This window comes from Elgaria multicarinata, chromosome 10 (genome assembly GCF_023053635.1).
Source record: "Elgaria multicarinata webbii isolate HBS135686 ecotype San Diego chromosome 10, rElgMul1.1.pri, whole genome shotgun sequence".
Taxonomy (NCBI): domain Eukaryota; kingdom Metazoa; phylum Chordata; class Lepidosauria; order Squamata; family Anguidae; genus Elgaria; species Elgaria multicarinata.
Window position 1 is genome coordinate 26,117,750 of NC_086180.1, and position 22,262 is coordinate 26,140,011.

Genomic DNA, 22,262 nt, shown 5'->3' on the forward strand with positions numbered 1-22,262 from the left:
CCATCAATGTACATGGTGCTGTACAGATAACACAGTACATAGCAAGACCCTGCCGCATAGGCTTACAATCTAATAAGTTGTAGTAAACAATAAAGAGGGAAGGAGAATGCAAACAGGCACAGGGAAGTGTAAACAGGCACCGGGTAGGGTAAAGCTAACAGTATAGAGTCAGAACTAACTCAATATTTGAAGGCTATAGGGAAAAGAAAAGTTTTTAGCTGAGTTTTAAAAGCAGTGATTGAGTTTGTAGTTCTCAAGTGTTCTGGAAGAGCGTTCCAGGCGTAAGGGGCAGCAGAAGAAAAAGGACGAAGCCGAGTAAGGGAAGTGGAGGTCCTTGGGCAGGCGAGAAGCATGGCATCAGAGGAGCGGAGAGCCCGAGCGGGGCGATAGTGTGAGATGAGAGAGGAGAGATAGGCAGGAGCTAGACCGTGAAGAGCATTGAAGGTCAGCAGGAGAAGTTTATATTGGATTCTGGAGTGAATTGGAAGCCAATGATGAGATTTCAGAAGTGGAGTGACATGGTCAGAGCGGCGGGCCAGGAAGATGATCTTAGCGGCAGAGTGGTGGACAGAGACCAGCGGACTGATGTGAGACGAAGGAAGGCCAGAGAGAAGAAGGTTGCAGTAGTCCAGCCGAGAGATAACCAGTGCGTGAACGAGAGTCTTGGCAGAAGAGACAGACAAAAATGGTCGAATCCTGGCAATATTATATAGGAAGAAACGACAGGATTTAGCTACTGCCTCAATGTGAGGAGTAAAGGAGAGCGAGGAGTCAAATATAAAGCCAAGACTACGAGCTTCCTTGACCGGAGTAAGCGTGACATCGTTGACAGTAAGAGAGAATGAGAGGTGAGGAGAAGGTTTAGGAGGAAAAACAAGCAATTCAGTCTTTGCCATGTTAAGTTTCAAACGACGATGAAGCAGCCAGGCTGAGATATCTGAAAGACATGCCGATGCTGACAAATGGGGGAAAGGAATTTGCATGGTAGGGGAGGAGGAAGAGAGGGCATGCTTTGGCAACATTACGTCTGTACAGGGACATTTAGTAACAGAGATCCTTGGGAAAAAACAATTCATATGACTTCCATGGTAGACACATTAATCAAAGGAATGATTTTTGAAAAAATGCATTTGATTGGCCAGTTCACAAAAAACCCCAAAAAACCCTGCTGTCTGGTTAAATGTTCAACCTTGGATACTGAAGCTAATAGCTCCGGGTCCTCTGGAAGATGGGTGCAAAGGCTGTGCTTGTGTCTGAACATAAAACTTGTAGTTTTGCTCTAAATGTGCACACCAATTGTTGTCACTATCTTCAACAGAAGTAACACATTTTGTTGTCCTTGATATCTTCCTTGGCTCCCTTGAAACTGGCTGTGGAGCTTGAAACAATATTTAATCCTGAAATTTAGAATTGAGTCCTGGATGTGTTTACTAAATTTAATTCTGATATCTCAGTGCTCAACAGTGTTATTGAAGTGCAAATAAATTTAGAAACAGAATGCCAAAGAAGTTAAAGAAGAATGTCAAAGAAGACAATGACTGTAATTGCTTTGCTCAAATTTGAGTTACCCTAATCTCAAACTGGTTCACAAAGTGAAATCATGATAAAACAACAAAACAAAACAAAACAAAACAAAACAAAAACAAAACAAATACTGTACTAAAATAATCAAGGATAACTGGCAATGCCAGCAGTCAGGAAAATATCTGTGCAAACTAATATGTTTTTTAGTTGTTGGTGGAAACACTAGGAACCCGCCTGATCTTGATGGGAAGTGTATTCCTCAAGTTGTGGGTCACAATGGAGAAGGCCCTCCACCGCATCATAACCAAGTGAACATCAGTAGGCTGTGGTACAGAAAGCCAGGCGTCCCCTTTAGAAGTTAAGAGACTGGGGCCTTAGCTAGACCAGGCTATATCCCGGGGCAAACCCCGGGATCGTCCCTGTGAGTCCACATGACGCAAAGGGGATCCCGGGATCAGGGAGGGATCATCCCTCCCTTGCCCTGGGATAGAGCCCTACACTTTGGGCCCGGTTTTTCCGTGATCCCGGGCTGAACCTGAGACCGTGGAACGTCTGGCCCGTTTCTGTGGCTTGACCCTGCTCCGCACGATTACTCGTGCAGAGCCGGGAGCCATGCATGGGGCACAGCACTCCTCAGGAGTGCTGCACCCATCGGGGTTAGGGTGGGGGGAGTGGGGAAATGAAATGAAATTTTAAAAAGCACCTACTTTCAGCGCACAAGCATTCGTGCACTCCTCTCCTTTTAAAAATAATAAATGGCAGGCCTCTCTTCCTGAGGTCGTCGTGCTTTACGTGTAAACGGAGGAAGGATCTCGCGTTAATCACAACGCGAGGTCTCCCCTCCTCTCCCCCGGAACAAAAGGTAGGTCTAGCTAAGGCCTCAGATGTCCTAGATGGGAAAAGATGCAATCCAACAGACACCGTGCAGCTTTCATCAATTTTTAAGACTCTGAATGTGGTTTTTACCCAAGCATCTTTGAAATTAAAGGGAGACTGTGCAACAGCTTGAGCCTTTCACGAAGGCATACATCAACCATCTCTAAAATATTATGAGACTCAAGCACCCTGGTAAAGAGATTACTGAGCTCAAGCCAATGGGAAAGCTGATGATTACTTATTTTGTCATCAAAGCATGGGGAAAGTTAATATGGATTGTGGGAAAAGAGCTCCCTTGGTAATTGCTAACAAGAATTTAGGAAAATTAGTACAGATTTGAAAAATACATTTACGTATATGATGAAAAGGTCTAAGTGTTGCTAACTATCAGGGCTATCAGGCTGTTTAATTACTTGCACTGTGGTTATGCACATATTCTACCAGATTTTCAAGCACTTTCTAATTACAAGAACAGTTTTGGAAATTGGACATTTCTGTCTCTTTCCCCCAAATCCCAGGGCATTGTCTGACTCATAATAGCCAGCGTTTCAATCTACAACACATCAACCTAGAGCATGTCAAGGCACAAATGGAAGAGTATGCTGAGCTACAGGATTTCTGTTCCCTTTTAATATACTTGAAGAGGACTTGGGCTGACAGAGAGGGACTCAGGCTGGGGGTGGGGTGGGGGATTTCTCAGTGACAGCAAAGAAATGCTTACAGAACAAAGCTTGTATTTACTAACCTATACACATACTTCAAATTGCTGCTGGTAGTTCTTACAAAGAAGAAATCACCAAATAAAATTTAAGAGACTACTCTAGACAGATTTTTGCCTGGAGGTCAGCCTGGAAATTTCTGAGCATCAGACTTTTTTTGCAAGACTTCCAGTACGGAGGGATCTATGACGGGAAACACTGTGAAAACACTCTTGCTCCCAGCTGGCATTTCAAGCCTCAAGGTTTCGTATGACTAAGGAAAAATCTGAGCTGCAAATTTATGGGCTTCAAAAATACTTCAGGGTTGGCTTCTATCCTAGCCCCTTTTCTCCCTACCAGATATTATTCCATTTCCCCCATTTTTCCAAAGCCTCAGATTTATCCTATGCATTTCTCTCATTGTGCAATGAACTGTTACAAAAGCAGAAATAGAAGAGGATAATATATGTGTTCTGCTTGTGGGCTTCCCACAGTCATGAGGTCGCCAACTTTGGGAAACAGGATGCTCGACTAGATGGGACTTCGTTGTGATCCAGCAGGGCTCTTCCTATGCTCTTGACCGAAACAAAACACAAATCCTCAGGAAATTCTAAAAGTTGGAATCCAACGCTGACAAAAATGTTTTCATCAAAAGTAAAAGCTCAACTGATCACAACCCTGCCCCTCACCAAAATGCAATTAGTGGGAAAAGACAATGCTTGATGCTCAAAACTATCTAGAAACACAACTTACTTATTATTTATTAAAACATGTATATGCAACCTTTCATCCTTTTTGAATTTACTATGTTGTACTGCATAACATCAGTATTATGTTGTACTGCATAACATCAGTATTATGTTGTACTGCATAACATCAGTACAATAATAAAACAGAATAACAATGATTATAGTAGCAGATAAGATCCTTAAAAACAGACTAAGGGCACATCTACACCAAGCAGGATATTCCACTATGAAAGCGGTATATAAAAGGCAGGAGCCACACGACTGTTTTATAGCAGTATTGAAGTGCACTGACAATGGTTGGGGCCCATTAACACATAACACATACCACTTTCATACCACTATATCCTGCTTGGTGTGGCTCCTGCCTTTTACATACCACTTTCATAGTGCAATATCCTGCTTGGTGTAGATGAGCCCTGAGATTCACACAGGATAATACATCTGGGTAAAGAAGAAATGCTTTCAACTGGTGAAGTATCACAGTCCCTCTTTGGGGAGGGAATTCCAGAACTGGGCACCATTACTAAGAAAGCTCACCACCTGGCAGCTGAATGCTATGCCTCCAATGGAGGAAGCACATGGAGTACAATCTTAGAGCATGGGTAGGTTGATATGGGTCAAGTACTTGGGTTCCAAGCCATTTAGGACTTTGAAGTCCTTTAAGAACTGGCACAACATGTGAAAAATGGGTAGTAACAGCCAAAATTCTGGCAGCCTAACTGTAGCTCCTGTCATCCTCAATGTCAGTCCCATTTACAGTGCATTGTAGGAATTCAATCCAGAGTTACTAGAGCATGGATCACTGTGACCAAAGTTTCCCTGTCCAGAAGTGGCTGTAGCTGGTGAGCCAGAAAAAAGGCAGCCTATGCCTCCAAGGCTACCTTGGCTTCTAGTGACAATGCTGGATATAGGAGTACTCCCAAGCTGCGAACCTGCTCTCTCAAAGAGAGTTAAACTCCACCCAGAACAGACTGAACACCAATTCCCTGGACTCAAGAACTATCTACTCTCAGTGCTTCCATCTCATCAGAATTCAGTTAATCAAGTGAATGTGCTTGATTAAGAACTGAACCACGATTACCCACTTTTGCCCTGAACCAAAAAATCCATGTGCATAGGCCACTGTACAGTACTGCACATGTATTTCCTAGATGCATGCTGGGTTCTGAAATCTTGTTTTGTACAGCCTGAAACACAAATAAGGTCTCATTTTCTTTGAAGTTAAGTACTTGTTGCTATAGGCTAGAATCAGGAAGTCCCCTAGGTCAATTCTTGCCATTAACTATCCATGTGGCCTGAAGAAAGCCATTCCATCTAAGCATAAATGCTCACTCTATCTGCAATATGGGAATAATACTATTCACTCATCTTGCCGGGCTGTTGTAGATAACACATACGTGGCATTTAAAAAGCAAAATAAAAACAAAATCCATTATGAGACACAATTTACACAGGCCAGTATTGGCATAAGGAGGAAGTACTTCAAGAGAAGAGCCCTCATTTCATCATTCTTCTAATTTATATGCTAAACTTAATCAAGTGTGTCATTATCTAACTTCCCTCCTACAACCTGCCCACAGGGGGTATAAATAAAAAGAAAGAAGAAGCCCTAATCACGAAACAGCAAGGATTTGCAAAACAAAGCAGAATGAACAAAGCCCACCATCTTTACTTATTTCCTGTAAGAGTAAACTATTTTAATTTAAAATTATGATTATTAAAAAAAGGTCTGGAGATTTTATTGTGATTTTATTTTATATCATCTATTTATTTTTTCTATGTGCATTCAACAGAAGTTTGAAACTTTATTTTCCTTTCCAATGCATTTTTAATTTTTTTCTGCACACTTTGTATGAGTTCCAATTCTTAAAAATAGGGACAGTTCCTTCATGCACTGCACCTTTCAAGTTGAAACAAATTATTTGTATGTTTTGCCATTTACTGTGTGAATGGGTGTCAGGACATGCCATCTCTTAGAAGGGTTGTATAATGCACCATGTTAGCTGGGAAAGTTGTGGAATCTCCTTTCTTGGAGGTAATTAAAATGAGGTAATATGCCTGTCAGAAATTTGTCAAGTCTCAGAAAATTCTACTATAATTTCAGTAGACATAGCTTTATTTTATGTAAAAGTATATGTAAATCATTTTTCAGAGGAAACCCTGCAAAGGTGGCAAACAATTAACATGAAAAACACAATATTGTAAAATGATAACAATACAGTAAAATGATAACTAAAAAAATACATAATGCACTATTGATGCAATACATAATAATGCCCAGCAATAAAATAAAACAGATGAAGGCTAGCAACAAAATTACTCAGAGGCAAGTACAGAAAAGTATTAGGTCCCACTTAAAACTTTGATTCACACACTGGCCAAGTTAATATATTGAGGAAGGAATTCCAATGATATGGGCCATCATTGAGAAGGCCCTGTGCCTAGAAACTGCCAACCTGATTATTCTTAATAGTGGGCCAGACAGCATGGCTAATATTAGGGTCTGGATAGGTTCACAAGGATATTTATAATCCTTCAAATATCTTGGTCCCAAATTGTTAAAGGGCATTAAAGTTAAGACCAGCATTTTGAATTGAGCTTAGAGGCAAAAAATTAGCCAATATAGATGATGCTGAATACTTTCCATTCTGCTACTTTCTGCACCAGCTGAAGATTCTGGACTGTCTTCAAAGACAGCCCAACATAGAGAGCATTACAGCAGTCTAGTCCGGAAGTGACAAGTGTTTAAGAGCACGATCCGATGTGCCCTGGATACCTGTAAGCCTCCAGATCCTTACGCCTCCCTCTATGTATTTAAGCTAGAAAAGCATTTTCACCCATTTACCGGAGGCTTTGGGGATGGAAGGAGCCTGGAGCAGCCATAGGATTTCTCATATGGGTTCAGCTCCGGTCTCTTCTCATCACACCCCCCTCCCGTGAATGCTTCCTTTTCCCCAGCTCCACCTTCTGTTTTGCAAATGCGAAGAGGTAGCCAGTGCAGTTCTCTCCGTGCCAGCTACAAGAAAGAGGGGAGAGCAGTTTCCTGGCCCTGAATCCTGTCTATGACACTGGCCTTAGCTAGACCTAAGGATTATCCCAGGCAAATGGAGGGGTCATCCCTATCTGCTCCCAGGATCCCCTGTGTGTCATTTGGATGCAAAGGGATGATCCCGGGACAATCCCGGGATATAGGCCTGGTCTAGCCATGGCCAAAGTCTAAGGGAGATCGGATTGCTTCCTAAATGACTATGCCTAATCTACACGAAGCAGGATATTGCACTGTGAAAGCGGTATATAAAAGGCAGGAGCCACACTACTGCTTTATAGCAGTATTGAAGTGCACTGACAACTTTTGGGGCCCATTGACACATATCGTATACCGTTTTCATACTGCTATATCCTGCTTGGTGTGGCTCCTGCCTTTTATATACCACTTTCACAGTGCAATATCCTGCTTCGTGTAGATTAGGCCTCTGTAGATCTACTTTCTTTAGAGGACCATATATAGCCCATTCCAACTTTATGGAAGTTCACCTCAATTAACTTTTTTGGATGTGAGATAGTTTGACTTTGAAATCTCATCCAATTTGCTGCCTAGCCACATTATCTTAATTTTCAGTGATCTCTAGTTTATCATCAACCATTCTGCCAATTCCAAGCAAATCTACTGCCTAGTTAGTTATTATCCCATATTGTTAGTTTCTCCTCCCTATTCATTTAGCTCTGTTGAATTTAATTCAATGCAGTTCTCCATTTTGTCAAGACAATTTCAATCCCTTTCAATCCCCAAGGGTTTTTGCAATCCATCCCATTTTTGTGGACCGCTGCAAATTCCCTAAATTGTGCAAGGTTTATTTCTTTGATGAAACTGTTATCAAAATTGTTAAATAGGATTGGATACCAGTGAGCAATTCCCCAGGGAATATGGCATGACCTGGGAACCACTGGGTTCAAGACTGAAAAGGGACATTAATTCGAAAATAAAAATCATGATATAAAGGTCTTTAACAAGACTAGAACATGACTTATTAGTCAGCAATTCTTCCTCTTTCCCCATGGATAAATTTACATCTTGGCTAATATAAACACTGCATTTATTCTGATTGTCAGTATTATCTACATTCAGTACAAATAAGGAGCCATATAATTAACTGTAAGCAGTAGCAACAATTAATGCTATAGAAGACTTAAAGGATCAAATATTTTTAATTTCATAATAATGTTTGCCATTTTACTGTCTATTTTTCCAGAAGTGACAATTTAAAAGAATTCAGTCTAACTTCTTGCACTCAAAAGACAATTTATTGTTTCTTGATAGGATAAAAGGACCTCTTTTAATCTTCTAATCTCTTCCTAAATCATGTCAACCAATGGCGAGTTCTACCTTCTCTCTTCTCTCAGTGGGTTTGGTGCTTATGGTAGTTCATGCTTGGTGCTAAAGATTAAGCTTGCTACCAAAGATTAATCTTGCTACTGAGCATTCAGAAAACTGCCAAAGCTGCAGCAAGGGTTTGTAGAAACCATTCAAGATACTTACCTGAACTGTCAGCTTTTATTATGCGTTTCTGGTTTTTAAAAAAGATTATCTATTTTCTTCTTTGAAAAATAAGAAAAGTGTGCATTCAGTATTCAGTCCAGTAGCTCAGTAAGATGTGAGCCTCTTCTAAATTAGATGATTTTTTAAAATATATATTAAACATTAAATTGTTTTTATTATGATTATTTCATGCATTTAATAACTTTTAATACATCAGATTACAATACAATTTTGCTATCCCACATTTTCTATGATCTCTTGCCTAAGCCCATGCTGCAAAATGTATGACTACGTGCTTGAAGACTAAGCTTACACAGAGCAAATGTGCTATTCCAATTATTATGGATTACAATCACCTATCCTCACTTTAGAGAATTTCCCCAAGGAAATTCTCATCACAGATGTTTCATATTTACCTTGGAGCACATACTCAAGCAAAATAACGTTAAGAGTGTGGACAGGACCATGAGGTGGGTGAACTGGAGTTCAGTGACCAATTTGACAAGATCTCTTTTGACTTGACTCAAGACCGAAGTTGGCTCAGTCAGTACAATCTGTAATCGCTAGCATGTGATGCCATGCAAATTCAGCACTTGCCTGCAAATGCGGAGAGTGACAGTACTCTATTGATGGGTTTTTCGAGCTCTCATGACCAAACCTTGTAAGTGCAGTTAATGAAATGTGGTGGTTTTGCTTTCACTGGGGTGGCCATGTGACCCACTTTACAGAGGACAGTCCTCTATTTTAAGAGCTGTCAGATGACAGTCCTCTGCTTCAAGGCATGCTGTATTTGAAGAGTTAAAAGTCCAGTTAAAAGGTAAATAACCCCAAGAAGGATGAACAGGGCCTTGGAAAGCAGGTGAAGCAGGTGTCTGAGTCACCTGGTCAGTCATTTCTACTATGGTGAGGTGAATTGCATTTCTATTTAAATTACAGCAGTTATTTCTAAATTTGCATCTATACATGCAGATTAGGATAAGCATATCTGCGTCCTCTTTTGTCTTTCATTTTTTTGGTGACACGTTTCCTCTCTTTCGGTAATGGGTAAGTGGCCACCCTATGCTTTCACCACATATTTATTTGTTAATCTCACCTTGAAAAACAGTTCCTTTCCAAAGTGTGAGCGATCTCCCCCCCACCCTTGCAACAACTGTGTCTGATGAACAGGGCTCTAGCCAACAAAAGCTTATGCCACAGCAAATGTGTTTGTCTAAGATGCCACAGTTTTGCTGCAAGAAACTAAAATAGCTACCCTTTGGGAATTTGCACTCTTCAAAGTAATTAAGACATAAGGAGGGAGAATTTCTGAAGCCAAAGTTCTCCAATGATAATCTGAATCCACAGCTTTCGATTTAGCTTCATATAAAGGAAGTAATTTTGGATTACTATTAATTTGGTAATTTGAATGTGGATAATTTATTTTGTTTCTTTTAAAATGTAATTTTTAAATGTGTTTTTATTCTTTTATTCTATTTGTTCACCGCTCTGAAATCCTTGGATGGGGAAAGGTATATAAATATTTTAAATAAATGAATAAATAAAATAAAGTCATACTCTTGTACTGGGGGGAATAATTCTTCGACAGGTTACCTAACATTATATATTAGTTCTTCTCCCCTTTCAATTCCCGAGACCCAAAAAACTAATTTAGGTGCAACCCAAGGATTTGGGCATACCCAGTAGAATTTGTTATTTTTTCTTTTGAACCGAATGCCCCTGGCTCATTACAAGCTGCTCTTGGAAGTTTCTTTTAGCTTCAAAAATGGATGATCAAGTGGTATAGAGGGGCTTTTGTTTGAAAACTGTTGCCCCAAAGTCCCTTGGGTGCATGGAACTAGTGTTATGATTCTTTTATCCCAGCCATAATGCAATAATGGACTACAAATATTAGACACACATTAACATACAGTCTCAGGATTTGAGAAAGCAAATTCAAGCAGACTGAAATTTGGTAAATATAATGTTTTAACCATTTAAAATTAACAAATGAAATTAAGGTAAGCAACAATCTGGCCAGAAAACAGACCCACACTTCCCCTACAATAATTCAATACAGCATTTTGTGTGAAATGGTTTTCTGTACCATATTTGCTTCAGTGAAAGCAGTAAAAGATGCAGTCATGCAGTCACAAAAATAGCATACTGAAAGAAAAATTGGCACGGTAAACTAATTTCAAAGCCATTGTGACGAACAAAACTTACTTCAATACTGAAGTACCCTCTGTCAACGTAGTCCCCAAGAAAAAGGTACCGTGTGTTGGCAGGAGAACCTCCCACTTCAAAGAGCTTCATCAAGTCAAAGAATTGTCCATGAATGTCGCCACAAACTGAAAGAGAAAGAGAGAGAGGTGGAAAGAGAAATTTATTTTGTACATTATGTACTCAACCCTAGGGCTCATTGAGAACCTGTCTATCATAGTGCTGTCAAAAAGACACGCAACTACTCCAAACACCAGTAAAAGGCGACCTGCTGTCTGTTAAAGACTAGAACAAACAAATGAAGCTGAGTTTTACTGGAGGGATTGTTTCCCCAAGACAGAAGCAGCTCTAATGAGGGTATTACCTGATATGGCGTTGAGTCCGAAGAAGCTGGAACAGCGTAAACAGGAAGTTTAATTGCAAATTCCTGTCATTCAATGTATTGACAACGCAGGCAAGAACAGAAAAAGAGAAGAAACCCTATTTCTGTACTTATATTATTGATGGCATTGTCTCAGGTGCTAAATGTTATGAAAGTTTGTAATATTGTTGGATTGTATTAGATTTGTATTCTTGCATATATGATATATATGATTGGTTGTTATAGTACCCAACATTGTGATGGTTAACCACTTTGAGACACATCAGTTGGTTTTATAAATTGTAAATAAATGGGTTATTTGATAATTATCACCTTTTATTGGTGTTTGGAGTAGTTGTGTGCCTTTTTGGCACTTTATATAGTACTACTTAATAACTACTGCTTTCCATTACTTGTGTATCATAGTGCTGTCTACATTGATGGGCAGCAGCTTTTCACGATCTCAAGCAGAGGTCTCAGCCTGCTACACCAGTTATTTTTTAACTGGTTTTGTCCCTAGCCATGAAATATAGGATAACACATGCACTCTGCCACTGATTTATGATTAGGTTGGAGACTAATGTTAATAGATTTTATTAGACCAACAATTCCACTTAGTGTGCACATTCTTTTTTTCTGTCTGCATTAATCTCTGGTCAAAATGTTTTGCAGAACTTCAATCAACCAGAGACAACAAAGGGGGGGGGGAGGAGGTGCATGTCTGTTTCTACACCTGCCTTTTCCCCCAGGATCATCCTGGGATCATCCCTGTGCATGCAAATGACACACAATGGATCCTGGGAGCAGGCAGGGATGATCCCCCCATTTTCCTGGGATAATCCTTAGGTGTAGAAAGGGCCCATGTATGTCAAGGGCAGCAATGACTCTGTGAACCGCCCAGAGAGCTTCGGCTATTGGGCGGTATAAAAATGTAATAAATAAATTATATCAAATATATAATTATATCAAATGATATCAAATGATATAAATAAATTATATCAACCGCCCAGAGAGCTTCGGCTATTGGGCGGTATAAAAATGTAATAAATAAAATAAAATAAAATAAAATATTTTACAAAATCGTCTGCCTCAAGCAGACAGTTTCATTGAATTACCCTCTCTCATCAACACTCTGGAAGACATTTTATGCTTCATAGTACACTGCTACAGACAGAGAAAGGTTGGAGGAGACTGATGATGTAGTGTTCACATTGGTAACTTTTCATTTGTACAATGGGGCTACTATTGATGTATCAGCAATTTGGTTTCGAATCCAGTAAGAGCCTAATTCAACAGGGAAGACAGTATTTATGGGATAGTTGGGGGACATTGTTAGAGATAAATGAATGACAAGAATAAGTTGGTAGCAGATATTTCCAAATCCCATTACCTGTTGAAACAGGATAGCCTTTCACAGTATGAAGCATGCAGAACTGGGAAACAATTACACCAGGTGTTGTAACAATGTGGATGGAATTCAAATGACGCAGCATGGAAGTCAGTTCAGAAGAATGACTGCCTGGTTGCAGGAGGATACAGTTTGAAAGCACATGACAGAGCAACCTTGGCTGAAGTTAAGCAGGTTTGGGTCATACATCCGTGCCCAAAGGAAAGACTGCTTGTTGTATACTGAGTTGAATTTGATCATGGAAGAAAAGTGGAATATAAACGTAGCAAACATATGCAGAAATAAGATGAAATTTATGTAGATTTCTTTCATTGCACTGTACATTGGCTAAAGCAACTTAAAATCATAATACAGAATGATACTGATACCACATGCAAATACCTTCCTGTTATTGCAAAATCTGTATTTAATTCAGGAAAAAAATGCTAAATATTTGACCAGGTCACTTTTAGTTACATAAAAGTATACTAAAAAATACACTGAAGCTCACCAAGGAACACTAAACAGAACCAATACATATGTTAAAAAATACAACAAGAAATGGCTGGAGTAACCTTATAATAACAAGAAATTCAATGGTTTCTTTCTCTCTTTTGCAAATGAACAATTTCATCTGCTTTTACCATACTTCACTTTCCGAGTAATCGGGATGACAGATTTTTGCCATGTATGCAAAGTTAAACAAATGCAACAACTCAATGAATATCATGCACAGAGTAATGTGTTGATATTGTGTATAATATCAATGGACACAAAACTTGCTCTCCAGGGTTTCATGAATATATGAAGGTTCAACTCAGCTCTTAATGCCATTGTCTGAAAACCTGTGGGTGTGATAATTATTCCTTTCTTGAATTACTATTAAAGTCTTATCATTCCATATTTTAATTTCAATTTTATGAGCACGGAACAAATGTTTGTTTATAGAAGTGTTGAACATGAGCTTGCAGCCAACAAATAGATAATGAATTCCCCTCAGGTTTTTCACTCCTTTATTTACTAATACCATGATCAACTAAGTGATAAACATCTCAAAATTAGGGATCAGAAGAAGAAAAAAGCCACTTATTCATTGAGAAAGAAAATTACAGCATAGCACAAGTGCTATTAATGAGGTGGCACTGAAATTTATCACATTATACAATACAAATATTACTCATATTTCATTGTCTTTTTTCACAGCATGGTGTCATATTATCTTGACTTGCTATCTAACAATCTAACCTCCTTTCTCCTCCTCTAATCATTAGGACATCCGTGCTTGACAGCTACAGGAAATCAATGAAGCAACTAAAGGAACAGGGCTATTCCAACAGCTCTTGCTCACACTGGTTGTTATGCAAAACCAATGTTATTACTGATATGAGTAATTTATTCTGTGTTTATTTTTCTATTCCTCTACATCTAGCAACTGACTTGAGCACTACAAAATGGAAAATGTACATAAAATATTTATTCCTATTTTATTCCTCTGACACCAAGGGCCGGTACTAATAACCCTTATTATAATCGACAGAAAACAAAATGAACATATTCAGTCAATGTACAAGGGGGGGGGGATTACAAAGTCACCTAGAACAGCAATCCAAATTTAAAAGCAAACACCAAAAAATACCAGTTGAAACAGAACAGATTTTGCAGCTGCTTTGACACAATTTTTGCTAGGCTAGCCAATCACGGATCATGCACTGAACCTCATGTCATAAAAATGCAAAGCCAATCAGATTTGGCTAAGTGCAGATGTCACTGAGGGCAAATGGAGCATGTGCTTCAAATCTAACACAGTTCACTGGACAAATTTAGTTTGTAGCCACTTTCCAAACTCATTGGCCCACTCTCTGGAGATACATAGTCTAGTGATAGCCATAGAATAATTTAAACAACTTATAAGTCACATACTTTTCTCAGGAAATATTCCTCCACTAAGCAAAACCTGGCAGATATTATATGAATTTGATATACTAAGTTATACAGAACACCTTAGGTGTATGGATTTCTGATGTAAGTTATTTTCTTCTTGGTACTCCTATTAGCTACCTAACAATCATTATAATAAAACATGCTTTTATCTATTTTCTTCAGTCACTGAATACAAAAAGCTGCCATGCACACTCTACTAAGGTGAAGAAGCATCTTAAAAAACCCATTTAAGTAACTTCAAAAAGATATTCTGTGCCAATAAGGAAGACATGAGCCAACTAAGGCAAACAAGTGTCATGGTTTAAAAACAAAAAGAAATCTATCCAGCTTACATATTCATGTTAGCTGATTCCCCCCCCACCCCCGCACGAATTATTCTGACAGGCTGTAAAGAGATATGCATAAAATAAGCGGCTTGAGAAAAGTTTAAATAATCCCTGACAAATGTTTACAAAATATGATTTTGTCGTTTCAGCTTGTGAGTTGGGGAAGAGGGCTCAACTTTATGAAAATATGGAACTTTTTAATTCAAATGATAATCTCAAGAAACATGATAGTTAGATGTACATCAACTGAATGCACACCATCCCACTTCTGTTAACAGATTATTTGGGTCTAGCAACAATTGTTGTCCTCAAAATGTGAGTTCTCCCATGAAGACTATAGCTTTTTACACGTTTTTGGATTGTGCACAGGCTGACTGCATAGTTATAGGCCTTGAGGAAGGTACAGTTGCCATTATTCCCTAAGAAATTATTCTGAAATGTCCATGCATTTAGTCTGCAGCTACTTTACAGAAAGTGAAAATGGAACACACATATAGCAGTAAGGTACTTGTGAAAGTTGCTGCTGGTAAGAAAAGAAAGGGTGCACGTGACATTTCTCCCTAGTATTTATACACCAATGGTGCGCTGTCTGACTGCTGCATTGTTTTCGAAATCCAAATGTAGAAAAGTTTGGTGTATAACATGCAGTCGAAAGGCAAACTTTCAGGGTTCTGGAAGCTATTTTTCCTTAAGTGAAATTTGAAAACAAGATTTATTCCATGTGTGTTATACATACTTTTGCACCATGTATTCTGCATCTTTTTTCATGATGCTCACTCAAATTATTTTAATATTGCGGATCTCAAAAGACAGGACAGAGATACTGTTGCTCATTAAAAATTGTATTTTGGGATTGGGAGTACAAACAGTTTCGCAAGGGGTTCTGGCACTCACAGTGAACAATCAGGTGTACAGTTTGGGGTTCTTCTAGACCAAGCATTGCTCTTTGTGGGTCAGGTAGGTGGAGTGGCCAGGAGCGCATTTGCTCAATAGACTCCTGTGTGTCAGTTGCCACAGTGTTCCATGCCTTAATCACTTCCTGTTCAGATTATTGCGGCATCCTCTATATGGAGCTGCCCTTGAAGAATGTTTGGATATTTCAGCAAATGCAAAATCTAGCAACCAGATTGCTTTCTGTGAGTGTTTCGTTGACCATTATTACACCAGTCTTATATCAACTGCACTGACTGCCAATCTGTTTCCAGGCAGACAATCAATATCAAAACTGAGGGTTTGGGGTGTGGTTTTTTTGGTTATTCTGGTATTAGAAAAATCACTTGTACCCATCTTAACTTCTTTGCTGATCTGCATTACAAAAACACAGATTAGGGTTGCTGCCTAAATCAAGAATAAGTTTCTATCTTTTCCTCACTGACAAAACAACTGTTTATTCAATAATAGAATCCAAGATTAAATAAACTAAATTTACTAAATACACAATTAGTATAGAACTCCAAGTAAACCATATAGTATGTCCCATTTACAATCAAATCTCTATCATTCTAATAAAATATAATTAGGCAACTTAATTAATGTTAATTAAAATAACTCTTTGGGATCAAATAAAAATACGTTCTAACTTCTTCTTTTTATCAAAAGCAATTTCCGTAACTTGTCTTACCAAGATTGTGATTTGGCTGCTCTACACAATTGACCTTAATAAAAGGCATTAGATCCATTTTACCAGCTTACCTCTCCGTTAATGCAACCAAAATGCATATATAGTAGAACTTTATTATGACAGAAAATACATTTTGAGAAAAAGAGGGGGGAATCTGCACAGTGGGAAGGCATCTGAATGCAGTTATCTTTTCATGATCTGATTTCTTCAATGGCTGCAAATGGATGCAATATTATTTATTGGGTTTTGAGATGAAAGCTTGCTTTGCCGCCCACAGATACTTATTAAATATTTTATCTTGAAAGCTGCAAAATAGAGCCCAAGGGCTTTTAGAGGAGAGCTCTTCTCCGTTTGACTTACAGCGAACGCTTTTTAGCTATTATGTTGCAAACCTCCATTGGCCCAGTAGCTTATGGGTGAGAAAAGGCCGAACGTACCCTTTAATCTTCATGAATAGACATGTTCAGATAAGTCTTTAGTTACATGACATTATTATATGATGTCCATATAAAAATAATAATAACTGCAGAGTGGACTTAAGAGGGTTATTTTTGCTGTTCGACAAGCCTTGTCTGAATCTAGTCTCTAATTAAGCAAATATAAGAAAGGAAATTTCTAAGACCCATCATGGCCCTCACGGATATTCCCTTGTTATCTGAAGTGAGTTGCTACACTATACTTATTGCATTTGTTTACAAACCATCTTGCATTCTGGTACCATAAAAAACCTTTTTTACACATGCCTGTCTCACTACACCACTCCAAATCTCTTTAACATAATACATTTTGTGCCAGCCAAGTGGCTTACAGAATGCGACAGTTTATATATTTGTAATTATTTCCACTGTATTAAGCAATGATAGTTTCCAACTTCACTTGGGGCACATTGTCTCAGAGGCCATACGAAAGTGGGGGTTTCCCCCTCTGAGGCTGGAGATTCCCACCCCCCACCACAGCTGGCATGGAAAGAGCCTCCAAGGGGGCCTTCCGGTGGGCAGGGAGGGGAGGAGACAGAAGAAGCTAAAATACGTTACCTTGAGCCTCTTCCAGCCTTCTTCCCTCCTCCTCTGAGTGCCATCGCGAACAAGCTAAGAAGCTTGTCTAGCAAAATCTACAGGTGAAGATCACCTCCGCCTCTTCTCCCGCCCTGCACTGGCTTCTGACCATATGGGTGCAATTGATACAACTACAGCCTTAAACTACAGCCAATATAAGAACATTGAGTTGCTTAAAATTTTATTTTGCAAAACATTGGTTAGCCAAATGACTTAAGATTAAACTAGCAAGACCTTGTCCCATTTAGCTGCAAAAATAGGTTCCTTGACGGTTGGCTGAAACGTACGTGTACACATGGCTCTAGAACCACATATTGTGCAAACAGTCACCATTTCCTCATCCTGCAAGCATGCCAGATTTTGTATTGGTGTGTGCGCATGCAAGTGTATGTGTGGCTGTGTAGAGGAGAGTACATTCTGTAGGCCTTGACGGAGCTCACGCACTAAATTGTCAATGTGGGTTGCCATGGAAACAAAAGGATGTTTCCTATCCTCAGTTTATCTCTCAGATCAAAAGCCCTCAGTAGAACAATTGCTACACAGAATGGAACAATTATAGGTATAAAACAAGGAACAGCTTCTGAGTTCGCAGTACCCTTTCCTACATATGCATGAGAACTTAGTTTCAGTTAAGAATTTCCTCTAGTCAGAACCCTGAATGCAAATGGGAGCATACTGTCAAGTTTGTGATCATGCTCAAACAATTAATTTACTAGAAAAATGGGTGCTTTGGGGAAAAGAAATATCCATTTTTATGCTTTAGTCAATAGGGGAAAGTATGCATTTAGGCGTTCACTTAAATATAAATAAATAAATAAATAGCTCACCAAAAGCTCACTTTTCCCATTTGAAAAAGAAAAGAAATAGCTCACAGTCAGGAACAAGAAGAACCAAAAAGTCCATTGCAGAGATAACACAAACCATTTAACATCTCTCTTGAAAGGCTTTTTTCTGAATTTTGTCTGTATAAAAGGCAGGAGCCACACCAAGCAGGATATAACACTATGAAAGCGGAATGAATATGGTGGCCTAATCTACACCAAGCAGGATATTTCACTATAAAAGCGGTATATAAGAGGCAGGAGCCACACTACTGCTTTATAGTGGTATTGAAGTGCACTGTTGGGGCCCACTGACACATACCATATACCGCTTTCATACCGCTATAACCTGCTTGGTGTGGCTCCTGCCTTTTACATACTGCTTTCATAGTGCAATATCCTGCTTGGTGTAGATTAGGCCTATGTCACCAACTCAGAGAATGCTTAAAAACAGTGAAGAAAACCATCAGATACAGAATACATTTCTTATTTCTGGTGCTGGGCAACATCTGACAGATTCAAAAAAACACATCTATATACATCCCCACAAGACAATGTACTGTCAAAACTAAAAAATAATAATTGCCAGTACTATCTTGTTGTCAAAAGTGATGTTTAAGCCTTAGTGCATTTTTTGATACAACACCTCCCTGCTAGAGAGAGAATTGCTAAAAATAAAGAAAGGCTAGTCTGCTTAGAGAGCATCTTGGTATTCTATGAAGCATGCCTAATATCTTTATCAAAGACATTTGCAGCTTCATGTGTATCACAAGCAGTCAACAATGAATAAGGAGAGGGAGAATGTACAATCGGAACCTATTTTTTCTGTTTAAAATACCAACTTCTGAATTGTTCATGGTAGACATGTGTTTGTCAACTCATTCAATAAGGTGCTAGCATATTATTGAGAGGAAAAAAACTAAAGCAGCCCCATTTTACAGATAGGACACTGAAAGAAAGATCTGATTAATGATGGGCCTGTTGAGACAACACGCTAAACCATGGTTAGGCCACTAACCCTTTTGCAGCAAATGGTTAGTGAACGTTTTTAAACTGTGGTTATGTAGCCAGCATAGTTTGGAATGGTTCACATGACACACTAAATCATGGTTCGCGTGACACTCTAAGCTGTAATGTTTAGCTCAAAATGCTTAACCACTGTGGCTTAGCGTGTTGTCAGAACAGGGTCGACTTCTGCCCTGGAGGTTTATTGTAGGAGCAGACATAAGGATTAGAACCTGACCTCCAGGGTTAACACTGATCTTTAATTTTTTCCAAAACCAATAATGCATTTCTTAAGGGAATTGTTAAGAGTTTAGCATGAATCTTCCAATGAAGTCTTCTCAGAGCATCCTGGGACTAAACAAGTGGGCAACAGAGAATGGCATAACTAGATGTCCTCCTACGGCCATCGGACCCTACTTATGCAAATGTGCCAATAAGCCCATAAATCTTTTCAAAAAACACAGCAAAAATTAAATGTGAAATGACCAGGAATGCTATTTGTATGAGAATATATACTCAGTGGGCCTATAAAGACACAGTCTCTAAACAAGAATCTTCAATACACTGAATATTGCAGAAAACCTTTTCCTAAACTTAGTGTAAACAATCATGAAGTCAATTGCTGTGTTACACTCCAGGTTATCCTCCAACAATTATAGCATCACAAGATTAACAGAGGACTACTGATTAGGAAACTCTGGAATCCATTTTAAAGTTTGCTGCCATTGTTTAAGTGACTGTTAACATTGAGCATAAGAATATCTTCAACATATAGCGTTCACTTCATGTTATTTTTAAACAGAAGAGCCTGCAAATACACCTCAAACACATCTTGGTTAACAAAAACACACTTTTCATCCTTCCCATGTGTCATCAAAATGGGGCTCTGTTCCCGGTATTCCAGCCATTGAAAGTCCTACTGAGTACTGCGACCAAGGTGTATTTAGCAGTGAAGTGTTTTCTTTAGGGCAACCTGCTCTTCTTGTTTACTTATGGTTTTTAGGAAGATGGCTAAGGCTTCCCTATTCCTGGCCATTTCAAAAAGAAGTGGACAGTGAATTAGTTTACATGATTTCAATCTGCTGCTGCTCTGTGAAGCAATCTGTTCTGCTTTATTATTATTTTTTGTATTCAATGCTAGTGTAGTTGAAAAGTGCTTATATTTTATTATGTTGGGTTTACATGTTTTTGATGGATTATTCTTTATATTGTAAGTTTCCTTGGCTTTCCTTGTTTAGTCAGAAGAGAGCAATCCTATTTACTAGACATCCAAATGATGAAGCGTTTTGATGTGGCAGCCTTCCGTCCATCCTGTGCTCTACTTGGCGGCAGCTGGCAGGGTGAGACAACCAACAGAATCTATTTTTGCCTCTCTACCCTCCTTTGCAGTAATTTTCATCAGATGGGCTTCTAACCCCACAACATGCTAACCCACACTCAGTGGTTGATTGTGGGTTATTTTGAAGCGTGGGTTGTTTACTGAACTGTGGGTTAGCGTGTTGTCTGAATGCAGCACATTGTCAGCAGGATGGGATGTTGTCTGAGTGCAGCCAGGGTGGCTTCTTAAGCACCCTGAACAACCCAAAAACAAACCATGAGTTCTCAAGGTGGCCAGAATGCATTTTAAACAAGTCATCCTGGTGTGTTCAGACAACACGATAATCCATCATTCAACAAACAACCCATGGTTCAAAGCTACCCACCATCAACCACTGTGGGTTAGCATGTTGTGTGAACAGCCTCTCTGCCCAGGTGCTGAGAAGCCTTTTGATCCAGTAGTTCCATAGCCTCTCCCCATCTTCTGGATTGTCCCCGACAGATCTGTTTCCCCCTTGCCTGAGATTGGAGTACCAACCTTGGAAGTTCTGCAGTTGCTGGGATAGGCTTGTGGTATGGAAATGGAGAAGGTCAACTCTTCCAGCCTCAGAGGAAGAGTTCTGCTGCATCCTATGGCCCCTCAGATGCTGAATAACAACCACAGGATTTTACCCTAAAACAATACTAAGTTCTGAATTGGTGCAAATGTTAGGTATTGAAGAACCACATCCATAGTAACAGATGGTAAATTCAAAGATGCTTATCTACAGCTAGACAATTGCAGAATATTTTTAACCTTTTTTTTAAAAGGCAGTATCTTGAGGCATATTCCAGCAAAAAGTTAAGCAACTATGGCCAATTTATTCTGGCAGGACAGTTAGATGGGTAAGTGTTTAATCCCACTCATTTAAATTGGATGGATGTAAGAGTGCTTAAGTGTTGGATGGAGCATGGTACTAATGTGGTTATGACTACTTCTTGCTGGATGCTTGTGGGGTTATTTGGTTTGCATAAGTGGAGAAGCAGTGCTGGATACTGCCTACAAATTGTTGTTGTTGCATTTCTATCCCACCTTTTTTCCTCTTGCAAGGAACCCAAAGTGGCTTATATGATTCTCCTCACCGCCATTTTATACTCACAACAATCTTGCCAGGTAGGTTAGCCTGAGAGTTAGTTAGAACCCAGAACCCAGATCTCACAAGTCCTAGTCCAGTACTCTAAGCACTATTTATTTATTTTATATACCGCTCATAGCCTAAGCTCTCTAGGCAGTTTACACACTGGCTCTCGTACATAACATATATATTTTATACTATCTTAGCAATCCATGTTTTTGAGGAAGGATAGGAAATATATTTAAATTTATATATGCAAAATTCACACAGTTAGTAAGATCTTTTTTTTTTTTACAGAGGTTCATTGGCTTGATAATCAAATGCTGATTCTTGCTGCTGAGATGTGATCCTTTATTTACCAGTAATGGAATTGCAAGAATCTTAGTAGACAGACAGATGGACATTCTCCAACCATGGATCTTGCTATCTGGTAACATACTTGATATTCCTAAATGGTGTTATAGTGTTTGAGCTTTTTTTCACTATGCTCCATGTGTTGGATTCATACTGCACTCAATCGTCAAGCCATTTGAAAATTCATCTATGCTACATGGGCCAAAAGAGTTGAGAAGCCCAATTTGCTTATTTCTATATCTACTAAGCTTTTGGTTCTGGCCCTGCCTACTGCTGGCTATGGCCATGGTGGCAAAAAGCACCTCAGCACATTATCCACAAGGGATTGTGGCCCTCAATAGAAAAAGGTTGCCTACCCCTGGTTTAGTCCAGTGTT

The 22,262-nt window shown here is 39.1% G+C and overlaps 1 protein-coding gene across 5 annotated transcripts in view; it reads right to left on the reverse strand.

The window, feature by feature from the left end:
- Positions 1–22,262, reverse strand: part of PPP3CA (protein phosphatase 3 catalytic subunit alpha) — a 220,025-nt gene that overhangs the window by 83,400 nt on the left and 114,363 nt on the right. For all 5 annotated transcript variants that reach the window (XM_063135935.1, XM_063135933.1, XM_063135932.1 and 2 more), the window contains exon 3: positions 10,587–10,711. In XM_063135935.1, the coding sequence (XP_062992005.1) occupies positions 10,587–10,711 (125 nt within the window). The remainder of the gene's footprint in view (positions 1–10,586; positions 10,712–22,262) is intronic.